Source organism: Pelophylax lessonae (assembly GCF_965119305.1).
Source record: "Pelophylax lessonae genome assembly, chromosome: 4".
In the NCBI taxonomy this organism is placed as follows: domain Eukaryota; kingdom Metazoa; phylum Chordata; class Amphibia; order Anura; family Ranidae; genus Pelophylax; species Pelophylax lessonae.
Window position 1 is genome coordinate 518925302 of NC_138771.1, and position 21362 is coordinate 518946663.

At 44.2% G+C, this 21362-nt stretch overlaps 1 protein-coding gene across 1 annotated transcript in view; it reads right to left on the reverse strand.

The window, feature by feature from the left end:
• LOC309553697 (uncharacterized protein) overlaps nt 1-21362 on the reverse strand; it is an 83490-nt gene that overhangs the window by 3782 nt on the left and 58346 nt on the right. Inside the window, exon 15 of the mRNA XM_082255069.1 lies at nt 3996-4110. Coding sequence (XP_082111195.1) covers nt 3996-4110 — 115 coding nt within the window. The remainder of the gene's footprint in view (nt 1-3995; nt 4111-21362) is intronic.

Below are 21362 nucleotides of genomic sequence, written 5' to 3' on the forward strand. Positions count from 1 at the left end.
ATTTTGATGTTACTTTCACATTTATACTCGCCTATGACTTTATACAGGAAGGCATATAGGAAGGAAGGTATAAGGTTATAGAAAAATATGATCAAATGATGATGTGTGAAAACATGTATACACATTTGTAGGTATTCCCCCTAGCAGCTGTCAGACCCGCAGTGTAGATCCCACACTGTAACACGGTGCAGGATTTGCCCTTTCAGCTGGAATTGATGGGAGATTAGGTGACTATTTTGTTTCTTCAGTTGGACATAAAAGGCTGATTCATAAAAGAATGAAGGCAGGAATAGACCAAATGGTCCATCAAGTCTGCCTCTTTTTTATGTTTTTAACCTTTTTGTTCAAGTATAGACCTCTATGCAAAGTGTATCTAAATCCATCTTTTTATCTAAATCATGCCAAACACAGCTCAAATTTCACCCAATTTCTGATGAACTGGCCAGAATTTAAGCCATGGGCGGCTGACCCTATTGGCACCACCTGGCTAGACAAACTTTGATTGAAAAATCGAAGGAGACAGGTGGAAAATATTTGGCTATAAAACAGTGACTGCATCCAATCATACGCCATCAAAGTTTGGGTATTCAGACAGCTGCAGGTGCTGTGGCTATCTAAGTACAACAGCTAGCAGTGAAGGTTTCTCAGTCCATGTTGCTTAGCATGAATCGAGGAGTCTCTCAGATCTCTCTTGTTAATCCTACATATGGCCAGCCTTAGTGTAGACCTACCTGTAAACTGTATCTAAAGCTGGCCATACACTGTTAGGCTTCTTTTAGTGTGCGGCTGGGAGGCAGCAAATATGTGCGGTTGAGCTGCACTTTTGCTGTCCGCCAATCGCCAATCGCCCCCCCCCCTCCAAAAGAGGAGCTCCAGTCTGGGCAAAAAAAAAAATAAATACTGTAGCTGCTGACCTTTAATATAAGGACACTTACCTTGTCCAGGGATCCAGTGATGTTGGCACTCTAAGCTGATTCTTCAATCGGCTTCAGGTGCAGGTGACGGCATTGTGAGTAAGGGAAACCAGCAGTAAAGCCTTCAGGCTTCACTGAATTCTAAATGGTCCCGCTCTGTTCTGGGACCTGTGTTTGTCCCAGAAGGCAGCAGAGGGAAGGAGGAGGGGCTGGAAATATCGTAGATCGCCAGTCTCACCCGGAAGTGGGAGTGGGTACCTGTCAAATCCAGGAACCCGCTCCCCCCTCTCCCCAAAAATGTGCCAAATGTGGCAGTGGAGGGGGGGAAGGGGGCGAACAAGTGGAGTTTCCCATTTTGGGTGGAGCTTCGCTTTAAGCTACAATAGGCAGTGGACAGGGATGTTTACATTGTGCAAAAAGGTAAATCAGCGCAATTAAATATAAAGTGGTATAGTGTTAAGACCCAATAATTTGGGACACATAAAGAAAATACAGCAGCTATATAGAACCTCCTTCACTAACGGGAGAAATGAACTATAGACAAATATTTATATAGCGCTATATAAAATCAAATAAAGTGACAATGTGCATCATATAAATCAATAAACTCACTTACAGTGCAATATATATTCCTCTTAGGTGCAATATATAATGTCAATAAAGTGCATTCAAAGTAAAGTGCATAAAAGTCCACTAAAATATAAATATAACCGTGGTTTAAAATTCAATAAAGTGCTTGATAGATGTTTCCATATAAAAGTGCAAGTGACACCACCACCGTTTAGCCACCAGATGGCCTCTCACCTCACTGAAGCATTAAACCAGCATTGAATCCTCAAAAAATGCCACTTCCTGGATCGATCTCACTGAAGCATTAAACCAGCGTTGAATCCTCAAAAAATGCCACTTCCTGGTCATGATGCGAAAGCATAAGACGCCCGTCAGCTATTGTTTTTGGCGTGTACGGTCCGCACAAGCCCATTGTGCTGATTCATGTGAGTGCAATTCTACTTTGAATGTGAATCAATTAAAGGATAATAGCAGTGTACACTTAGATGCCTCATTATCTTTATTCACATATCATGTCCATGGAATGGTGAGAGATCGATCCAGGAAGTGGCCTTTTTTGAGGATTCAATGCTGGTTTAATGCTTCAGTGAGGTGAGAGGCCATCTGGTGGCTAAACGGTGGTGGTGTCACTTGCACTTTTATATGGAAACATCTATCAAGCACTTTATTGAATTTTAAACCACGGTTATATTTATATTTTAGTGGATTTTTATGCACTTTACTTTGAATGCACTTTATTGACATTATATATTGCACCTAAGAGGAATATATATCGCACTATAAGTGAGTTTATTGATTTATATGATGCACATTGTCACTTTATTTGATTTTATATAGCGCTGTATAAATATTTGTCTATAGGGATGTTTACATGCCGCTGTTGCAATGCTTTGCTTTGTGCCCATGGCAAAGTTTACCCGACATGTAGCAATCAGCCCACCAAACGCTACACACTCAAGCAAATGGAGAGGGGCCACAAATGTGGGTTTGTCCAAAAAAATGGGGTTAAAACAGGCAGTTAGGAGGACTCACATCGCTTTCTAACAGACTGTCAGTAGCCTCAGAATCATGGATGGAGGAAGATTTTCACTAACAGAAGAGTAATCATCAGAAGGGACAAATCCTACTGACTGTAAGTTATGTCCTTTGCATTGATTTTTTTCTGTTTGTGATTTTGGCTGCTCTTTAAAAGTAAATGTGCAAAACTACATAATTTTTCTATTTGCAAATAGCTTTGTCATGATTTATACTAAAACATGGGTGTCAAACTCAATTCCATGTCAGCAGTATGGTTGCCCTTAAAGGGCTGGCTGTATCCAGGGTGTGCTCTGTACAGAGTTCAGGAGGGCATTACGTACAGAGTGCAGAGTTCAGGATTTTGCTATGTACTGAATGCAAAATTTAGAAGTGCATGACGTACAGAGTGTAGGGCACAGGAGTGTGCTATGTACAAAGTGCAGTTCTAAGGGTGCCCTATGCACAGAGTACAAAGTTCAGGGGTGCACTATGTACAGAGTGCAGGGTTTGGGAAGAGCTACATACAGAGTGCAGGGTTCAGGAATGCTTTACATACAGAGTGCAGAGTTCAGGAGTATGCTATATACAAAGTGCAGACTTTAGGGGTGTGCTGTGTACAGAGTGCAGGGTTTAGGGGTGCACTATGCACAGTGTGCAACCCCAACCTCCCCAAAGCTCCCTTGCATCTCTACTCTCTCCTACCAGGGTCCAGTACCTCCCTGTGTAGGCGTCTCTTCCCTGCCTTGCAGGGAGATTGTTCTCTCTCTCATATTCTGGAGATCTGTCCCCACTATACTCCACCTTAAGTGTGAGCAGGGATCTGTTAGTTCCAGGAGCCACTGATAGCAAAGCTGTCCCTTGTAAACACAGAAGGCTTCTATGTTTACAGTTGACATCAGGAAGCAGCAGTAGAGGGCGAGACCTGGAAGTTGCAGAATGGTGTTCCGCTACATTCCAGCTGCAAAACGGGGTGTGAGGGCCACATCACAAGATTCAGCCTGCGGGCCTTGTGTTTAACACATGTGTCCTAAAACATAATTTAAGTTTAATTATAAACAAGTCAAATTATAGAATAAAATATATACCTTTTATTTACAGGAAAACTACTTTTTTTTTTAACAGTGATCCAAAAAAGGCAATAATATATATTTTTTAATTTTGTCAATTGATTCCACAGAAAATAAAATACTTTTTGCAAAGCTATATTGTCCAAAGTAAGCTTAACTTTTCTTTAAAAAAAAAAAAAGATTCATTTTTATTACAACATCTACTGTTGTTACCTATTGAACAGTTATCACTAAAAAAAGGCCTATAGTGGCAATGTAAAAACTTCTCTGGTCCTTAAGAGGTAAAGAGGTACAAGAGCTAAAGTGGTTAAGAATAGAATAACGTGGCGCAAAGCATCAATGATGAATCCATAGAGCTGATATGTACAAAGTTTACTGTGGCTGGCAGCATTAGGCTGAAGCTAAAACACTTTGTTGGCGCACTGACCTGGCACTCTGTTCTGCCGTGCAATTTCACACACATACTGGATAGTGGATACAGGTACATTCCCGTCTAGGCACACCAGGCAGGACTGGCGTAAACTGTCTGCAAACTGAGATACCTGGGAAAAGAGAGAAGGATTTATGGTTTAAATTGTAATTCCAGACAAGGAAAACAAGTGAACTGCTAGAGGCAAGCTCCAGCTAAAACCTTTAATTCTGTTTTGGATAATGCAAGGAAGGGATAGAGAATATTTCAGGTATTTATCGCTGTCTGTGTCCTTATTGGAGAATTTCTTTTCACTTGCACTGAAGACAGGAAGTGACGGGAAATCTCTCCAATGGGGACACAGACAAAAACAGACACACACTGTTAGTAGAGTGAGGAGAGTTGGAACTTTCTAAATTTAGCTCTTCAAAACTCTATTCAAAACATATATATACCTAATAATGACCCAGGTACACCTAACCTCTTATTTACGACCCCCAATGCCAACCAAATAGCTGGAGAGATAGTTACTGTTTTTGTTACCTTTTTTGCTAAGGTTTAATTTTTTACATGTGTTACAAATCCACAATGTCGCAGCCCAGCAGAAGAGCTATAATTAACCTTAAATATAAGTAACCTTAAATTAGAGTTTTCAAACAGGCTTTTCACCACAAACACCATAGCCTATAGAGAAACCTCACAATACTACAACAATGCCCTCTTGCATGTTTCACCTGCCGGCTTAATCGTAGAGGTCTGTGATTAACCTCTATGATTAGGCCTTTGATGGGTGAAACGCATTAGGGGGTGCTGTTCAGGAGGGGACTGAGCTGAAGCCTTTCTGTCATACTTGAAATTGAGCGGATTTTGGCGTGCGCTTCTATCTCTCCTTTTAAAGTTTATTTTATTTTTTTATTTCAGGTACTAATATAGGGCCATCAATTCACGCAGGTCTTTATATTTATTATACATTCACATCAGTCCCTGACCTCATGGAGCTTACAGTCTAAAGTCTCTAAATCACATTCAGGCTGGGTTCACACTTATGCGAATTGGATGCGGGTTTTCCATATCCAATTTGCATTACAGGAGATTGTGACCGGCTCTCAATAGAGCCGATTCAAACATCCATGGGACGGCTGCAGAGCGCATTGCACAGGAGTCCTGTGTGTCTTTGGCTCTGTTTTAGGTCTGAATTCAGGCCCGATTCGTCCCTGAAACGGAGAACATGGACACGCTGGACCCTTGCTGTGAGCCGCATCTGAATTAGGTGTGAACCTGGCCTCATACACATACTAGGGCCTTTGAAGTGTGGGAGGAAACTGGAGTATCCACCCAGAAGAAACTCACACAGGGAGAACATGCAAATTCCAGGCAGGTAGTGCCATGGTTGAGATTCAAACCGCTGACCCTAGTGCTGCTAGGTAGAAGTGCTAACTTAGCCACTGTAAGGATGGCCATACATGGTGCAAAATTTTTTCTTGCGACTACGGGTTGCAGGAAAGAAATTTGCATGATTCCCCCATCAACACAGACAGTGCTACAGGGAAATCAGCAATTGTCTTCTCCCGGCTAGAAGGCAGGGGCAGCCGCCCCCGCCAGGAGAAGACAGTGATTATCGCTAGTGGTTATAGCAGCCTCTCGTGATAATCGCAAGACAATCCGACAGGCAGGTTGAACCCAAGTTGATCGATCAATGAACTTGGTACATTGAGCCTGCCCATAAACGGTTTGAATTTTAGCCGGTTCCTGCTGAACCGGCCAAGATTTAAACCATGTATGGCCGGCCTACGTTTCTGACAATCAGGCAAGGCAAGCCCTGTTGGAGCTACACCCAAGAGAGGGGTTGAATCACCAGGTGACTGAATGAGTGGAGCCTGGAGCAGCACTACATGTTCAGCTGGGGCACATTAGTATCCAATTAAAATATCAAAAACATTTGAAAGTGTACAATGCACTTGAGATTGAACTTAAACAAACAGCAAAACACACAGATGAAATACAAATCTGGGAGCTGTTTGTATTTCTGTCTATCCAGTTTTGTCAGGTAAGGTAGGATATCTGATTTTTATCTCATGCTTTTTTTTTTAAATCAGATTTTATTTAAAACAAAATGTTTTTTCATTTACATAGTAACATAGAGACAAGCTCTCACGCAGGACAGATTATGTATTTAGGTAACTTTCAGGTCTTGTCCCTGCTCCAGCCTGTGACTGAATAGTAAAAGGAGAAAAAAGCAGACTGATGAGCTCATCTCTCTTAGGGCTTTTTCACACAGGCGGACCGTTCAGATCCGCAAAAAAAATGAAAGGCGGATCTGAACGGTCACCCCATGCATCTCTATGGGGCATCGGATGTCAGCGGAGAAATGTTCGCTGACATCCGAACTGATCCGATCCGATCCATCAAATCTGGACGGATGGAAACCCTATATTCCATCAGATCGGATGAGAACGGACAGACGGTCTGTTCCCATCCGATTCCCCCATAGAGATGCATGGGGAACTGACAGCTGTGTCTCCGCGGAGAACAGCTGTCATCCTCCTGCTCAGCGGGGGATCGGCGGATCGATCCCCCGCTGAGAAAAACGGAGTCCGCCGACGGACTCCATGTGTGAAAGAGCCCTTACACTCTGCTTTCGCCTCCTATCCATATGCTCCTTGTATTGCAGCACAACTGACTGGCTTCTTGTGCTGCTTCTCGATCTCCAAGTCTGAGTTCTGCTTCACAGTGATTGTAAGGGACTGATACCACGTCAAATTGATGTACATCAACTTCTTGAATTTTAAAAAAATGAATTTAATACATCTAATCATGTATGAATAAATGCAGAGCAGCATTTACAAAGTTGCATAGTTAATTAGGTTGAAAAAAGACATATTGGGGTTTATTTACTGAAGCTAGAGAGGGCACAATTAGTCACAATTCTACAGAGAAACCAATCAGCTTCAAGGTTTTATTGCTAAAGCTTAACCGGTTGCCGACCGCCGCACGACTATATACTGCGGCGGTCAGCCCCGGCCAGGCAAAGTGACGTAGGGGTACATCACTTGCCTGTCACTTCCTTGTGAGCCAATATCGGGCGAGCGCGTGCCCACGGAGGCGCACGCCCGCCACGGCTCGTTCACAGGGAAGTCAGTGCGTGTGACCGATCACTCGCCGATCGTCGGTGCAGAGGGAGAAAGTCAGGCGGCTGATGTAAACAAGCCGCCTGTCATTCTCCCCTGTGTAGAAACAGTGATCTACGGTTCTACTATGTAGGACCGTTGATCACTGTTCCTACACTAGTAGCCACAGCAAATCACAGTAAAAAGCATGCCCCTAGGGACACACTTAACCCTCCTTCCCCAATAAAGTTAACCCCTTCCTTGCCAGCACTGATTACTGCAGTAATGTCACTGGTAACCCCAAAAGTGTCAAAAATGTCAGTCAAGGGTCCAATATGTCCGCCGCAATGGCACAGTACCGCAAAAAAAAAAAAAATCGCAGATCGCCGCCATTACGCGTTAAAAAAAAAAACACCAAAAATAACAGAAATCTTTCCCTTAGTTAGTAAACGCAAACGCAATAACTTTTGCGCAAACCAATCAAAATACGCTTTTTGCGATTTTTTTTACCAAACATATGTAGCAGAAAACAAATTGGCCAAAAATGTTAAAAAATTTTGATTTTTACATTTTTTTTGGGGGGAATTTCATACAAAAAATTTGTGAAAAATATTGTTATTTTTGCAAAATTTACGCTCTTTTTTTGTTTATGGCGCAAAAAGTAAAAGTCGCACAGGTGATCAAATACCACCAAAAGAAAGCTCTGTTTGTGGGGAAAAAAAGGACGTCAAATTCGTTTAGGTACAGCGTCGCATGACCGCGCAATTGTCCGTTAAAGTCACGCAGTAAAAAAATCGCAAAAAAAACGCTGGTCAGGAAGGGGGTAAAATCTTCCGGGGCTTAAGTGGTTAATTAAACAAGCTGAAGGTGATTGGTTTCTCTGCAGAATTGTGATTCATTTTTCCCTCTCTCACTTTAGTAAATAAACCCCATTGAGTCTAATCTATGTGTATGTGAGCAGGTCTTTTATATCTGAATACAGATTTCAAAGTAGATTGCATTTTTGGACAAGTGAATAGCTGGCAACAATATCAGGCAGTTTCCAGCGGTTGCACATTTCAGTGTCTGGGCTAAGGTAAACACTCCAGGAAGCACACAATAGCATCTGTCTCTGAGTGGCAGAGGAACATCAGCCTGCTCCACAAAATATCTTAAGCCACCAGGATTCATCTTCTCTGATCTTCTGACCTGCCGTGATCTCTCACCTCACTCTTTCCATGTTCCATGTCTCACTTAAAATCCCCCTCTGATCTCCCTGTCATCAACAGGCTCAGTGGAGTCTTAGCAACATGTGTTATGTGGGGGGTGAAGCTGTCTGCATTCTCTGGAACCCGCAAACGGCGTAATCTTTCCAAATCTAATAAAATGCTCTTCTAATCTCCCTCTGACAATATCTGACAGCTGTACAATAAGCTGACTCCATGCATCATATATTGCCCTTCTGATTTATCTGTAGATTTAAAAACATAAGATGTTTGTTTTATTTTGCTCAGTTTAATACTTTTACTCTTATTTAAAGCGTACGTCAAAATGTATTAAATATATTAAATAACTTGTTCACCTCTGTGTATTACAAAGGAGCATAGGGAAGCTGAAGTCCTTAAAGGAGCATGGTATTGCAAAGCCTCAAATGATCCACAATGGCTCAAACTTTACATGGTCCAGAAACATTTAGGCCAAATAAAGGCAAATAAAGCTCCTGGACCAGATGGCTTACACCCAAGGGTTATTAAAGAGCTGAGCTCTGATATATCTAAGCCATTTTTTCTCATTTTTAGAGACTCTTAACCGCTTCCATACAGAGCAGTTAGACCCCCTTCCTGCCCAGACCAATTTTCAGCTTTCAGCACTCTCACACTTTGAATGACAATTGCTCAGTCATGCTACACTGTAACCAAACAAAATTTTTATCATTTTTTTCACACAAATAGAGCTTTCTTTTGGTGGTATTTGATCACAACTGGGGTTTTTTTTTCCCGTGATATAAGCAAAAAAAGAGCAAAAAATTTGCAAAAAAAACACTTTTTTTTAGTTTCTATTATAAAATTTTGCAAAAAATTAATTTTTCTTCATACATTTGGGCCAAAATTTATACTGCTACATATCTCTGGTAAAATTAACCCAAATTAGTGTATATTATTTAGTCTGTGTGAAAGTTATTGAGTCTAGAAGCTATGGTACCAATTACTGAAAATTGATCACACCAGATGTACTGATGGCCTATCTCCTTTCTTGAGGCCCTGAAATGTCAGGACAGTACAAATACCCCCCAAATGACCCTTTTTTGTAAAGTAGACAGTCCAAGGTATTTAGTAAGAGGCATGGTGAGTTTTTTGAAGTTATAATTTTTTCCCACAATTCTTGGGAAAATGAAGAAAACATTTTTTTTTCTTTTTTTTTTCCCAAAACGTTGTCAATTTATAAGCTATTTCTAACACATAGCATGTACACAGCAAAAATGACACCCCAAAATTCATTCTGCTACTCCTTCTGAGTATGGTGATACCACATGTGTGAGACTTTTACACAGCCTGGCCACAAAAAGAGACTCCACGTCCAAGTAGCACCATAAGGCGTTTTAGGAGCATAAATACACATAAAACTTTCTTACTACCTATCACACTTTTCAAGGCCCTAGAGCACCAATACAATGGAAAAGTCCACAAAATGACCCCATTTTGGAAAGCAAACACTCCAACGTATATTCTATGAGGCATTATGGGTCCTTTGAACATGTCATTTTTTCCCACAAGTTTTTGGAAAATGTGGGAAAAAAATAAAAACTTTTTTTTTTACACAAAGTTGTAAATTTATAGAATATTCCTAACACATAGCATGTACATAGCAAAAATGACACCCCAAAATACATTCTGCCACTCCTCCTGAGTATGGCAATACCACATGTGTGAGACTTTTTCACAGCCTAGCCATATAGAGGGGCCTAAACATCCAAGGAGCATCATCATGCATCCTAGCCACTTGCCTAGGCCTATTTTTGACATTTGGTGTTTACAAGCTAAAATCAGTTGTTTTTGCTAGAAAACTACTTAGAACCCCAAAACATTATATATTTTTTTTTAGCAGAGACCCTAGAGAATAAAATGGAGATTATTGCAATATTTTTTATCACACCGTATTTGCGCAGCGGTCTTCCAAACGCAATTTTTTGGGAAAAAAATCACTTTTTTTAATTAAAAAATAAGAAAACAGTAAAGTTAGCCCAATTGTTTTCCATAATGTGAAAGATAATGTTACGCCGAGTAAATAGATACCCAACATGTCATGCTTCAAAATTGCGCACGCTCACAGAATGGTGACAAACTTTGGTACTTAAAAATCCCCATAGGCGACATTTTAAAAATTTCTACAGGTTGCCATCTTTGAGTTACAGAGGAGGTCTAGGGCTCAAATTATTGCTCTTGCTCTAACGATCGCGACGATACCTCACATGTGTAGTTTGAACACTGTTTACATATGTGGGCGGGGTTTCCGTATGCGTTCGCTTCTGCGCGCGAGCTCGCGGGGACAGGGCGCTTTAATTTTTTTTTTTTTTTTTTTTTACTATTTATTTTATTTATTATTTTTTATTTTTACACTGTTTTTAAAAAAAAAAAAAAATTGATCATTTTTATTTCTATTACAAGAAATGTAAACATTACTTGTAATAGAAAAAGGCACGACAGGACCTCTTTTTTGTGAGATCTGGGGTCAAAAAGTCCTCAGATCTCACAAGTACACTAAAAGATAGAAAAAATAAAAAAAAAAAATTAAAAAAAAATTAAATAAAATGAAAAAAAAAAAAGGGACCTTTAAACTGGTTGCTAGGCAATGACATTTGCCGTAGCTCCGGTCCTCCAAGACCATAGAGTCAAGTGAGGGCAAGCTTGCCCTCACTCGACATCCTGTCTGTGAGGATCTGGGACCGGATCGTTTTCCCCGCTGCCGGCGGGTCCGGTAAACGGGGAAAAGGACCAGAATGCAGCGGGAGGGGGGGGGGCACCTCTTCCGCCACCCCGGAAGGGTGATATCGCGGCGAATCCGCCGCTGGGACCACCCTTATCGGAAAGCCAACCGTCCACCGTTTAAAAAAATACCAGGGTTATGGCAGCTATCTGCTGCCATAACACCGGTATTTAGGTTTAAACGGACGACGTATATAAACCTTTTTGGACTTGGACATGGTGGCTGTATGAAGGGTGACAGGTACTCGGGTACTTTGCTGGGCAGGTGACAGGTACTCTGGTACTGATGAGCAAGTGGCAGGTACTCGAGTACTCCGATAGGCAGGTGACAGGTACTCGGGTACTCTTATGGGCAGGTGACAGGCAGGTGATATGTACTGATGAGTAGTACTGATACTGATAGGTGATACTGATACTGTACTGATGATGGGTACGGATGATCAGTACTGATACTAATAGGTGATAGGTACTGATGGGTACTGATGAGTACTGATGAGTAGTGATGGGTAATGATGAGCAGGTGGCAAGTACTCGGGTACTTCAGGTGTCAGGTACTCTGATGAGCAGGTGGAAGGTACTCGGGTACTCTGTTGGGTAGGTGACAGGTACTTGGGTACCCTGATGGGTAGGTGACAGGTACTCGGGTACTCCGATGACGGGTACTCAAAGTACCAGAGTACCTGTCATCAGAGTACCCGAGTACCTGTCGTCAGAGTACCCGAGTACCTGTCATCAGAGTACCCGAGTACCCGTCATCAGAGTATCCGAGTACCCGTCATCAGCGTACCCGAGTACCTGTCATCAGAGTACCCGAGTACCTGTCATCAGAGTACCCGAGTACCTGTCATCAGAGTACCCGAGTACCCATCATCAGAGTACCCGAGTACCTGTCATCAGAGTACCCGAGTACCTGTCATCAGAGTACCCGAGTACCCATCATCAGAGTACCCGAGTACCTGTCACCAGCCCATCAGAGTACCTGTCATCAGAGTACCCGAGTACCTGTCACCAGCCCATCAGAGTACCTGTCATCAGAGTACCCGAGTACCTGTCATCAGAGTACCCGAGTACCTGTCATCAGCCCATCAGAGTACCCGAGTACCTGTCATCAGAGTACCTGATGGGCTGGTGACAGGTACTCGGGTACTTTGATGGGCTAGTGACAGGTGCTCTTTATTGGGGGGGGGGGGGCAATCAGTGTGTTTGGGGTGCACTGTACTTGGTAACTAGCTGTTACCACAATCTCCTCCTCACACAGGATCAGTGTGAGGAGGAGAACACGGTGACAGCTAGTTACTGTGTTCTCTGATGACATTTGTGACCGGCTGTGATTGGACACAGCCGGTCACGTGGTAAAGAGCCAATTTCATTGGCTCTTTACCTAGATCGGGGATCGACTCTGTCCGAGGGACGAGCCTCGTCCCCGATCGCCGCGCTGCGCGCCCCCGGGAGCGCGCATTAAGGAAGTAACGAGCGGCTCGCGCTGGAGCCGCTCATGTGATCGGCTGTGATTGACACAGCCGATCACGTGGTAAACAGCCAATTTCATTGGCTGTTTACCTTGATCGGGGTTGGGCTCAGTCCGAGGGACGAGCCTCACCCCCGATCGCCGCGCTGCGCGCCCCCGGGGGCGCGCAGTAGCGGGGAGATCCGGGCGCCGTCATATGACGTCCGCCCGGATCGAGAAAGGATTTGTGCCGACGTCATTTGACATGACGCGGTACGGAAGGGGTTAAAGACTCTTACTTGTGAAAAGTAGACTCCTTTATTTGTCTTAACAATGTAGGAGGTGACTGTATGTTTTGATGCTGACTGACCCTGCCTTAAGCCATGCCGGAATCAAGCACAGATTTCAGCTTTCCTGAAAAGAAAGGTAACTGCCAAGCAGACCATTAGAGTTAGATCAACATCCAGGGGGGTGGTTCTCCAGCCTAACCAAAGAAAAAGTGACTTCCTGGTTAAAGTGGAAGGAGAAAGACACATTCTATAAATATATAAATATAAAAGTATGTGGATAAAAGTGGTCTGAGAAAATTGCATTAGACTTGTCAGTAAAAGCAAAAAAAGGAAGAGACCACTGTGGTACTCAGCAGAAGTGGCCCAAATGATTAAAAATAAAAAGCTAGCATTTTGTAATTATAAAAAAAACCCAGAGCAATGAAGATAAGGAAATCTACAAGATTAGGCAGAAAGAGGCCAAGCAAGTTATAAGAACTTCTAAAGCGCAGGCAGAAGAAAAACTAGCTCAGTCTATGAAAAAGGGGGATAAGACATTCTTCAGATATATAAATGAAAAAAGGAAATTAAAACAAGGAATAACTAAATTAAAAACAAAGGACGGAAGGTATGTAGAAGAGAATAAAGGGCTAGCCGACTGCCTTAATGAATACTTCTGTTCAGTTTTTACAGAAGAAAAAGAAGGAGAAGGACCTCCACTTGAAAGGATGACTAATGAATCGTTTGATGCATGTGTCTTTACAGAGGAAGACGTTCTAAGATTGCTGTCTAAAGTGAAGACAAATAAGTCACAGGGTCCTGATGAGATACACCCAAAATTATTAAAAGAGCTTAGTGGTGAGCTGGCAAAACCATTAACAGATTTATTTAACCAATCATTAGTAACAGGAGTCGTCCCGGAAGATTGGAAATTGGCAAATGTCGTGCCCATTCACAAGAAAGGTAGTAAAGAGGAATCAAGCAACTATAGACCAGTGAGTCTGACATCAATAGTAGGTAAATTAATGGAAACCCTATTAAAGGATAGGATTGCGGAACATCTTAAATCCCATGGATTGCAAGATGAAAAAGAACATGGGTTTACTTCAGGGAGATTGTAATGGTGCTGGTGGCTGAGCCTGACGTGCAGAGGTAGCCTCGTGGGATCTGGTACAACAGGAACACGGACGGGTCACACTGGTGGTAGACACGGGCTAGTCTGAGGTGCGGAGTCTAAGTGCTAGCTGGTTTTCACTAGAGCCCCTGATGGTGGGGATAGACTGCGCTGCAAGCTAACACCAGGTCGCGGTCCCCAGGGTTGCCCCACCAGGAGGTGAACACGTCCAGAATCGGAAGCAGATAAGCCGACAAGGATAAGGCAGGAGAGTGGTCACAGGAACGAGCCAAGGTCAGGGCGGGCAGCAAGCAGACGAAGTAGTGGACAAGCCGGGAGGTCGATCAGGAAGTCAACAGGAAACAGCAGGTTCAGAATCAGGAAGTACAGGTAAATCTGCAGACAAGACAGCAATGGCTCACTGCTGCTGTGGTGTTTAAATAGGCCAGCCTTTTGCCAATTAGTGCAATTACTTTGCACTAAGTTAACTCTTAACTGGCAGATTCATGATAGCACTTCAGTGTACACAGGGAGTGTTCCTAACATTGCCCCCCCCTTAAGGGCAACCTCCGGGTGCCCAATAGGTTTTTCTTTTGTGGGTGACTGCGAAAGAAAGCATAGATCAGTTCTTTAGCATGGATATTCCGTTCTGGTTCCCAGGAATTTTCTTCCAGGCCGTAACCTTTCCACTTTATGAGAAATTGTAATTGACCTCTCCTCCTCCTGCAATCCAAAATAGCCTCCACCTCATATTCTTCCTCCTCATCGACAATCACAGGTTCGGGTGGTTCCGAGCTTCTGCCCGGGAAGGAGTTAGGGACTGTAGGTTTTAACAAGGAGACATGAAACACCGGATGAATTCTAAGAGAATCAGGTAAGTGTAATTCATATGAGACCTCGTTGAGTTTCCTCTTGACCGGGAAGGGTCCAATAAACTTGGGTGCCAATTTCTTTGAGGGACAGGCTAGGCGGAGGTTGCATGTAGATAGCCATACTTGGTCACCTGGTTGAAGGATTAGTTCCCCTCTCCTCTTCCTGTCAAAAAATTTTTTAGAGGCTGCTTGTGCCCTTATTATAGCATCCTGCAGCAGTTTACAATTGCGGTTGAGGAAACTAATGATATCCTGTACTGCTGGAACTGTGGGTTCAGCGGGAACGTCCGGTAAGAAGGACGGATGGAAACCGTAGTTTGCGAAGAACGGAGCTTGCCCTGTAGCAGAATGTTTAGCATTGTTGTATGCAAACTCTGCCAATGGTAGTAGGGCCACCCAGTCATCCTGGACAAATGTGGTGAAACAACGGATATACTGTTCCAACGTCTGGTTTGTCCTTTCGGTTTGTCCATTAGTCTGAGGATGGTAGGCGGAAGACAAGGACAGCTCAATCTTCAACGCGTCGCACAAGGCTTTCCAGAAGCGGGAGGTAAACTGGACCCCTCTATCTGAAACAATATTTGCAGGAACCCCATGAAGCCTAACGATCTCTTTAATAAAAACTTCTGCGGTCTCCTTGGCTGTGGGCGTATTCCTGAGTGGCAAGAAATGGGCCATCTTAGATAGACGATCAACGACCACAAAAATGGCGGAACAGCCCTCTGAGGGGGGAAGCTCCACTATGAAGTCCATGGCGACCATCTTCCAAGGCCTGTCAGGGACTGGTAGTGGCCTGAGCAGACCCCACGCCTTGTTTCTTACAGACTTGCTACGGGTACAGACGGTACAAGACTTCACGTACTCCCTGCAACTCTGTTCCAGATCTGGCCACCAAAATGTTCGTTTTAATAGATCCAGGGTCTTATGAGTACCAAAATGGCCCGCCAGAGGGTGGTCATGGCATAACCCTAAAACCGTCACTCGGACCTCTTCAGGGACAAAGATCTTGTCTTCAAGCCATAATAACCCATCTCTGGGTACCAGGGACACCTCAGGGAGACAGAGATTCTTTGCAGAAGCTTGCTTTATTTGGGCCATCAGGTTGGTCTGTAATAACAAAAAATTACCTGCGGACAGGATGGTGTCGGGTACTGGCACTTCCTTTGGATCATCAAACATGCGGGAGAGCGCATCTGGCTTGACATTTTTAGATCCCGGCCGGTAGGTAATATGGAAGGAAAATCTTGAGAAAAACAATGCCCAACGTGCCTGACGTGGCCTCAGCCGTTTAGCAGCTCTTAAATACTCAAGATTCTTGTGATCTGTGAAGATGAGGATAGGATGCGTTGCCCCTTCCAACAAGTACCTCCACTCCTCAAGGGCAGCCTTAATGGCCAGAAGTTCCCGATCGCCAACGTCATAGTTCCTTTCTGCTGGGGAAAGTTTACGAGAGAAGAAGGCTATAGGATGTATGAGATCTTTAGTACCCTGCCTTTGCGAAATAACTGCCCCCACGGCCACTTCTGATGCATCTACTTCGAGAAGGTAAGGAAGGGCAGGATTCGAGTGACTCAGGATGGGAGCAGTTGTAAAGAGCCTTTTCAAGGTTAGAAAGGCAGTCTGGGCTTCAGGAGGCCAATTGAACCGGGTATTCTGCTTCGTGAGCTGTGTAATGGGGGAAATGATGTCAGAGAATCCCTTAATAAATCTCCTGTAAAAGTTGGCAAAACCTACGAAGCGCTGGACCCCCTTCTTGTCTGACGGGGGTGGCCAGTCTAAGATGGCTGAGACCTTTTGGGGATCCATCTTAATTCCTTCAGTGGAAATTATGAGACCTAGGAACTGAATACTCTGGCGTTCAAATTCGCACTTCTCAGGCTTGGCATATAATCCGTGTTGGCGGAGTCTGCCGAGGACATTTTTGACATGTCCCCGATGTTGATCCAGGGATGCAGAGAAAATCAAGATATCATCCAGGTAGACAATAACAAAGATATCTAACCAGTCTCTGAAAATATCATTTACAAAATGTTGAAAGGTTGCTGGGGCGTTGCACAGGCCAAAGGGCATCACCAGATATTCAAAATGCCCAAACCTGGTGCGAAACGCTGTTTTCCACTCATCCCCCTCACGAATACGGACCAAATTATAGGCCCCACGTAAGTCTAACTTAGTGAAAATGGAGGCTGACCTCAGTCTTTGGAAAAGTTCTGGTACCAGGGGAAGAGGGTAACGGTTCTTGACCGTGATCTTATTTAGTTCCCGGTAGTCCACACAGGGGCGGAGAGAGTGGTCCTTTTTTTCCACGAAGAAGATTCCTGCCCCTGCTGGGGATGTCGATGGACGAATGAACCCCTTCTTTAGATTTTCATCCACGTATTCTTTCAGAGCCTCCAATTCCCGTTCTGACAAAGGGAAGATACGACCGAATGGAATCCCGGCCCCAGGAAGTAACTCGATCGGGCAGTCGTATGTGCGATGAGGAGGAAGGGTCTCGGCCCCCTGTTTACTAAAAACGTCAAGGTAGCCATGATAAGGCTTAGGCACGGCAGAAAGCAGATCTGTGTCAGAGTCCAAACAGAGCAGGGTACTGGCAGGGCTGAGAGAGACCGGTAAACAGGAGTTTATGCAGTAATCAGACTGAAATTTGATCGTTCTTGTCATCCAATCGATCTGCGGGTTGTGGGCCTGCAGCCATGGCAATCCCAGGATAACCGGAAATAAAGGGGAAGCAATAGCATCCAGGCTTAGTAGCTCTTTGTGACCTGAAGAAGTGACCATAGGAAGAGGAGGGGTCTCCTGAGTCACAGGTCCAGACTTAATATGAGACCCATCTGCAAGAAAAATGGAAAGTCCTTGAGTCTTGGTTTGAAGAGGGATGTGTTGTTGGATGGCGAACGTGAGATCGATGAAACAGCTGCATGCTCCAGAATCAATAATTGCGGTGACTGGTATTGTACCTCCCGGGAGTTGAAACGAAACAGGGAGCGCTAAGTGAGTAGCACTGGCAACGGATGCTGGATAACTTGAAGGAGAGATGGAGAGAAACTTACGTAACTTTGCTGGGCAAGAACGTATGTAATGGCCGGCTTCACCACAGTATAGGCAGAGGTTATTCTTTTGCCGGCGGTGTCGTTCTTCAGCGGTTAGGGTAGACCGCATAATGCCAAGCTGCATGGGTTCTGGGGCATCTGGTATGAAGTTAGCAGGAGCCAGGTTGGCCGGAATGGGCCTGGTGGAGGTGACACGAGCCGGAGTTGCGAACCGCGGCATCATCCAGAATGGGCGTGGGTGCTGGGCAGACCTTTCCGCACGGCGCTCACGAAGCCGGCGATCTATCTGGATAGCCAATGAAATCAATGCCTCTAGGGAGTCTGGAACGCCAACTCGGGCTAGCTCGTCCTTCAGACCCTCAGATAGGCCTGAGCGGAACTGGTGACGTAGTGCTGCGTCGTTCCGCTCGGTATCAGTACTCCACCGTCTAAAATCCGTGACGTACTCCTCTACTGCTCTGCGGCCTTGCTGGAGTGCATGAAGAGCAGCTTCCGCTGTGGAAGTGCGCTGTGGATCATCGTATAATTGAGCCATGGCACTAAAAAAAGAAGACAAGGAGTCTATGTGTGGGCTGCGCTTTTCAAGAAGTCGGTGTGCCCAGGACTGGGGTTCATCCAAGAGTAGGGAGATGACAAATCCAACCTTGGTGGCTTCCAAGGAGAAAGTCCGGGGCTGCAGTGAGAAATAAAGTTCGCATGCGATACGGAACGTCCTAAATTTGCCCTGATCGCCTGAAAATCGCTCCGGTGTAGGAACCCTGGGTTCAGGTGGTAGCATCACCACTGTGGGTCCTGAGACCGAACCTGTTGGTGTCGTGGAAGTTGGGGGTACCAAAGAAACAGGAGGGTTCCCTGGGTTAGTCACAGAGTGCAACCGTTCCTCCAAGTGCACATAGCTGTCCTGGAGCGACTTGACTGTTTGCGACAATGCTGCCAAGTGTTGGCAGATCTCGTCCAGAGGAGAAGCCCCTCTTGCAGGCTCCGACATGGCTGTCTTGTACTGTAATGGTGCTGGTGGCTGAGCCTGACGTGCAGAGGTAGCCTCGTGGAATCTGGTACAACAGGAACACGGACGGGTCACACTGGTGCTAGACACGGGCTAGTCTGAGGTGCGGAGTCTAAGTGCTAGCTGGTTTTCACTAGAGCCCCTGATGGTGGGGATATACTGCGCTGCAAGATAACACCAGGTCGCGGTCCCCAGGGTTGCCCCACCAGGAGGTGAACACGTCCAGAATCGGAAGCAGATAAGCCGACAAGGATAAGGCAGGAGAGTGGTCACAGGAACGAGCCAAGGTCAGGGCGGGCAGCAAGCAGACGAAGTAGTGGACAAGCCGGGAGGTCGATCAGGAAGTCAACAGGAAACAGCAGGTTCAGAATCAGGAAGTACAGGTAAAGCTGCAGACAAGACAGCAATGGCTCAGTGCTGCTGTGGTGTTTAAATAGGCCAGCCTTTTGCCAATTAGTGCAATTACTTTGCACTAAGTTAACTCTTAACTGGCAGATTCATGATAGCACTTCAGTGTACACAGGGAATGTTCCTAACAGAGATCATGTCAAACAAATCTTATAGATTTTTTTGACTGGGTGACTAAAATAATAGACGGTGGAGGTGCAGTAGACATTGCATATCTAGATTTTAGTAAGGCTTTTGACACTGTACCACATAGAAGACTTATCAATAAACTGCAGTCATTGAGCATGGACTCCCATATTGTTGAGTGGATTAGGCAGTGGCTGAGTGACAGACAACAGAGGGTTGTAGTCAATGGAGAACATTCAGAACAAAGTCATGTTACCAGTGGTACCTCAGGGATCTGTACTGGGACCAATTTTGTTTAATATCTTCATAAGGCCCCTTTCACACATACGGTCCGTTCAGTTCATCAGTTCAGTCACGTCAAAATGTATCAGTTTTTCATCCGTTTTTCATCAGTTGTCATCCGTTTTTCATCAGTTTTTCATCAGTTTTTCATCAGTTGTTATCCGTTTTTCATCCGTTTTTCGTCAGTTATCTGTTTTTCATCCGTTGTCATCCGTTGTCATCCGTTTTTCATCCGTTGTCATCCGTTTTTCGTCCGATCCGTTTTTTTGACGGATGAAAAATAGGACATTCATACGTTCAAAAAAACGGACATTGACGGAAGCGGATGAAAACGGATCTTAACTGATGATCATCCATTGTCATCCGTTTTTACATAGAGATACATTGATGTCCGTTTTTCATCCGTCAATGGATGGATGAAAAACGGACAAACGGACAGCATGTGTGAAAGGGGCCTAAGTCATATTGCAAAAGGCCTCGATGGTAAGGTTTGTCTTTTTGCTGATGACACAAAGATATGTAACAGGGTTGATGTTCCTGGAGGGAAACGCCAAATGGAAAAGGATTTAGGAAAACTAGAAGAATGGTCAGAACTCTGGCAACTGAAATTTAATGTGGGTAAGTGCAAGATAATGCACCTGGGGCGTAAAAACCCAAGGGCAGAATATAGAATATTTGACACAGTGCTGACCTCAGTATCTGAGGAAAGGGATTTAGGAGTAATTATTTCAGAAGAATTAAAGGTGGGAAGACAATGTAATAGAGCAGCAAGAAATGCCAGCAGAATGCTTGGATGTATAGGGAGAGGTATAAGCAGTAGAAAGAGAGAAGTGCTTATGCCGCTGTACAGAACACTGGTGAGACCTCACTTGGAGTATTGTGCGCAGTACTGGAGGCCATATCTCCAGAAGGATATAGATACTCTAGAGAGAGTTCAGAGAAGAGCTACTAAACTAGTACATGGATTGCAGGAAAAAACTTACCAGGAAAGGTTAAAGGACCTTAACATGTATAGCTTGGAAGAAAGAAGAGACAGAGGGGATATGATAGAAACTTTTAAATACATAAAGGGAATCAACTCGGTAAAGGAGGAGAGCATATTTAAAAGAAGAAAAACTACCACAAGAGGACACAGTTTTAAATTAGAGGGGCAAAGGTTTAAAAGTAATATGAGGAAGTATTACTTTACTGAGAGAGTAGTGGATGCATGGAATAACCTTCCTGCAGAAGTGGTAGCTGCAAATACAGTGAAGGAGTTTAAGCATGCATGGGATAGGCATAAGGCTATCCTTCATATAAGATAGGGCCAGGGACTATTCATAGGATTCAGATATATTGGGCAGACTAGATGGGCCAAATGGTTCTTATCTGCCGACACATTCTATGTTTCTATGGTGGGGGTTCATTCAGTTAATGCGCCTTTGTGTATAAAATGCTTTTGTGAATATCTGTACAGTGAATATCTATTTTTCTACGTAATTTATTACTATGTACATTTGTTATTTCCTTTTTCCCCCTTTCCAGGTTTGTGGGATACTGCGGAAGGAAAATTTTGTAGGATATTTTTGTAGGGGACGGCTGCCCCAGAGCCAGTGAGGACATGGCTCGTTTGGTGGGGGGTGGATGTAGCACCCTCCTAGATCAGTGCTGGGGAGTGAGTGTGGTTTTTGGCTCTGTCTGCCTGTCAAAGGAGCAGCAGGTAAATTCTATTTTGCACTCTGCTTGACAGGAAGCAGGAT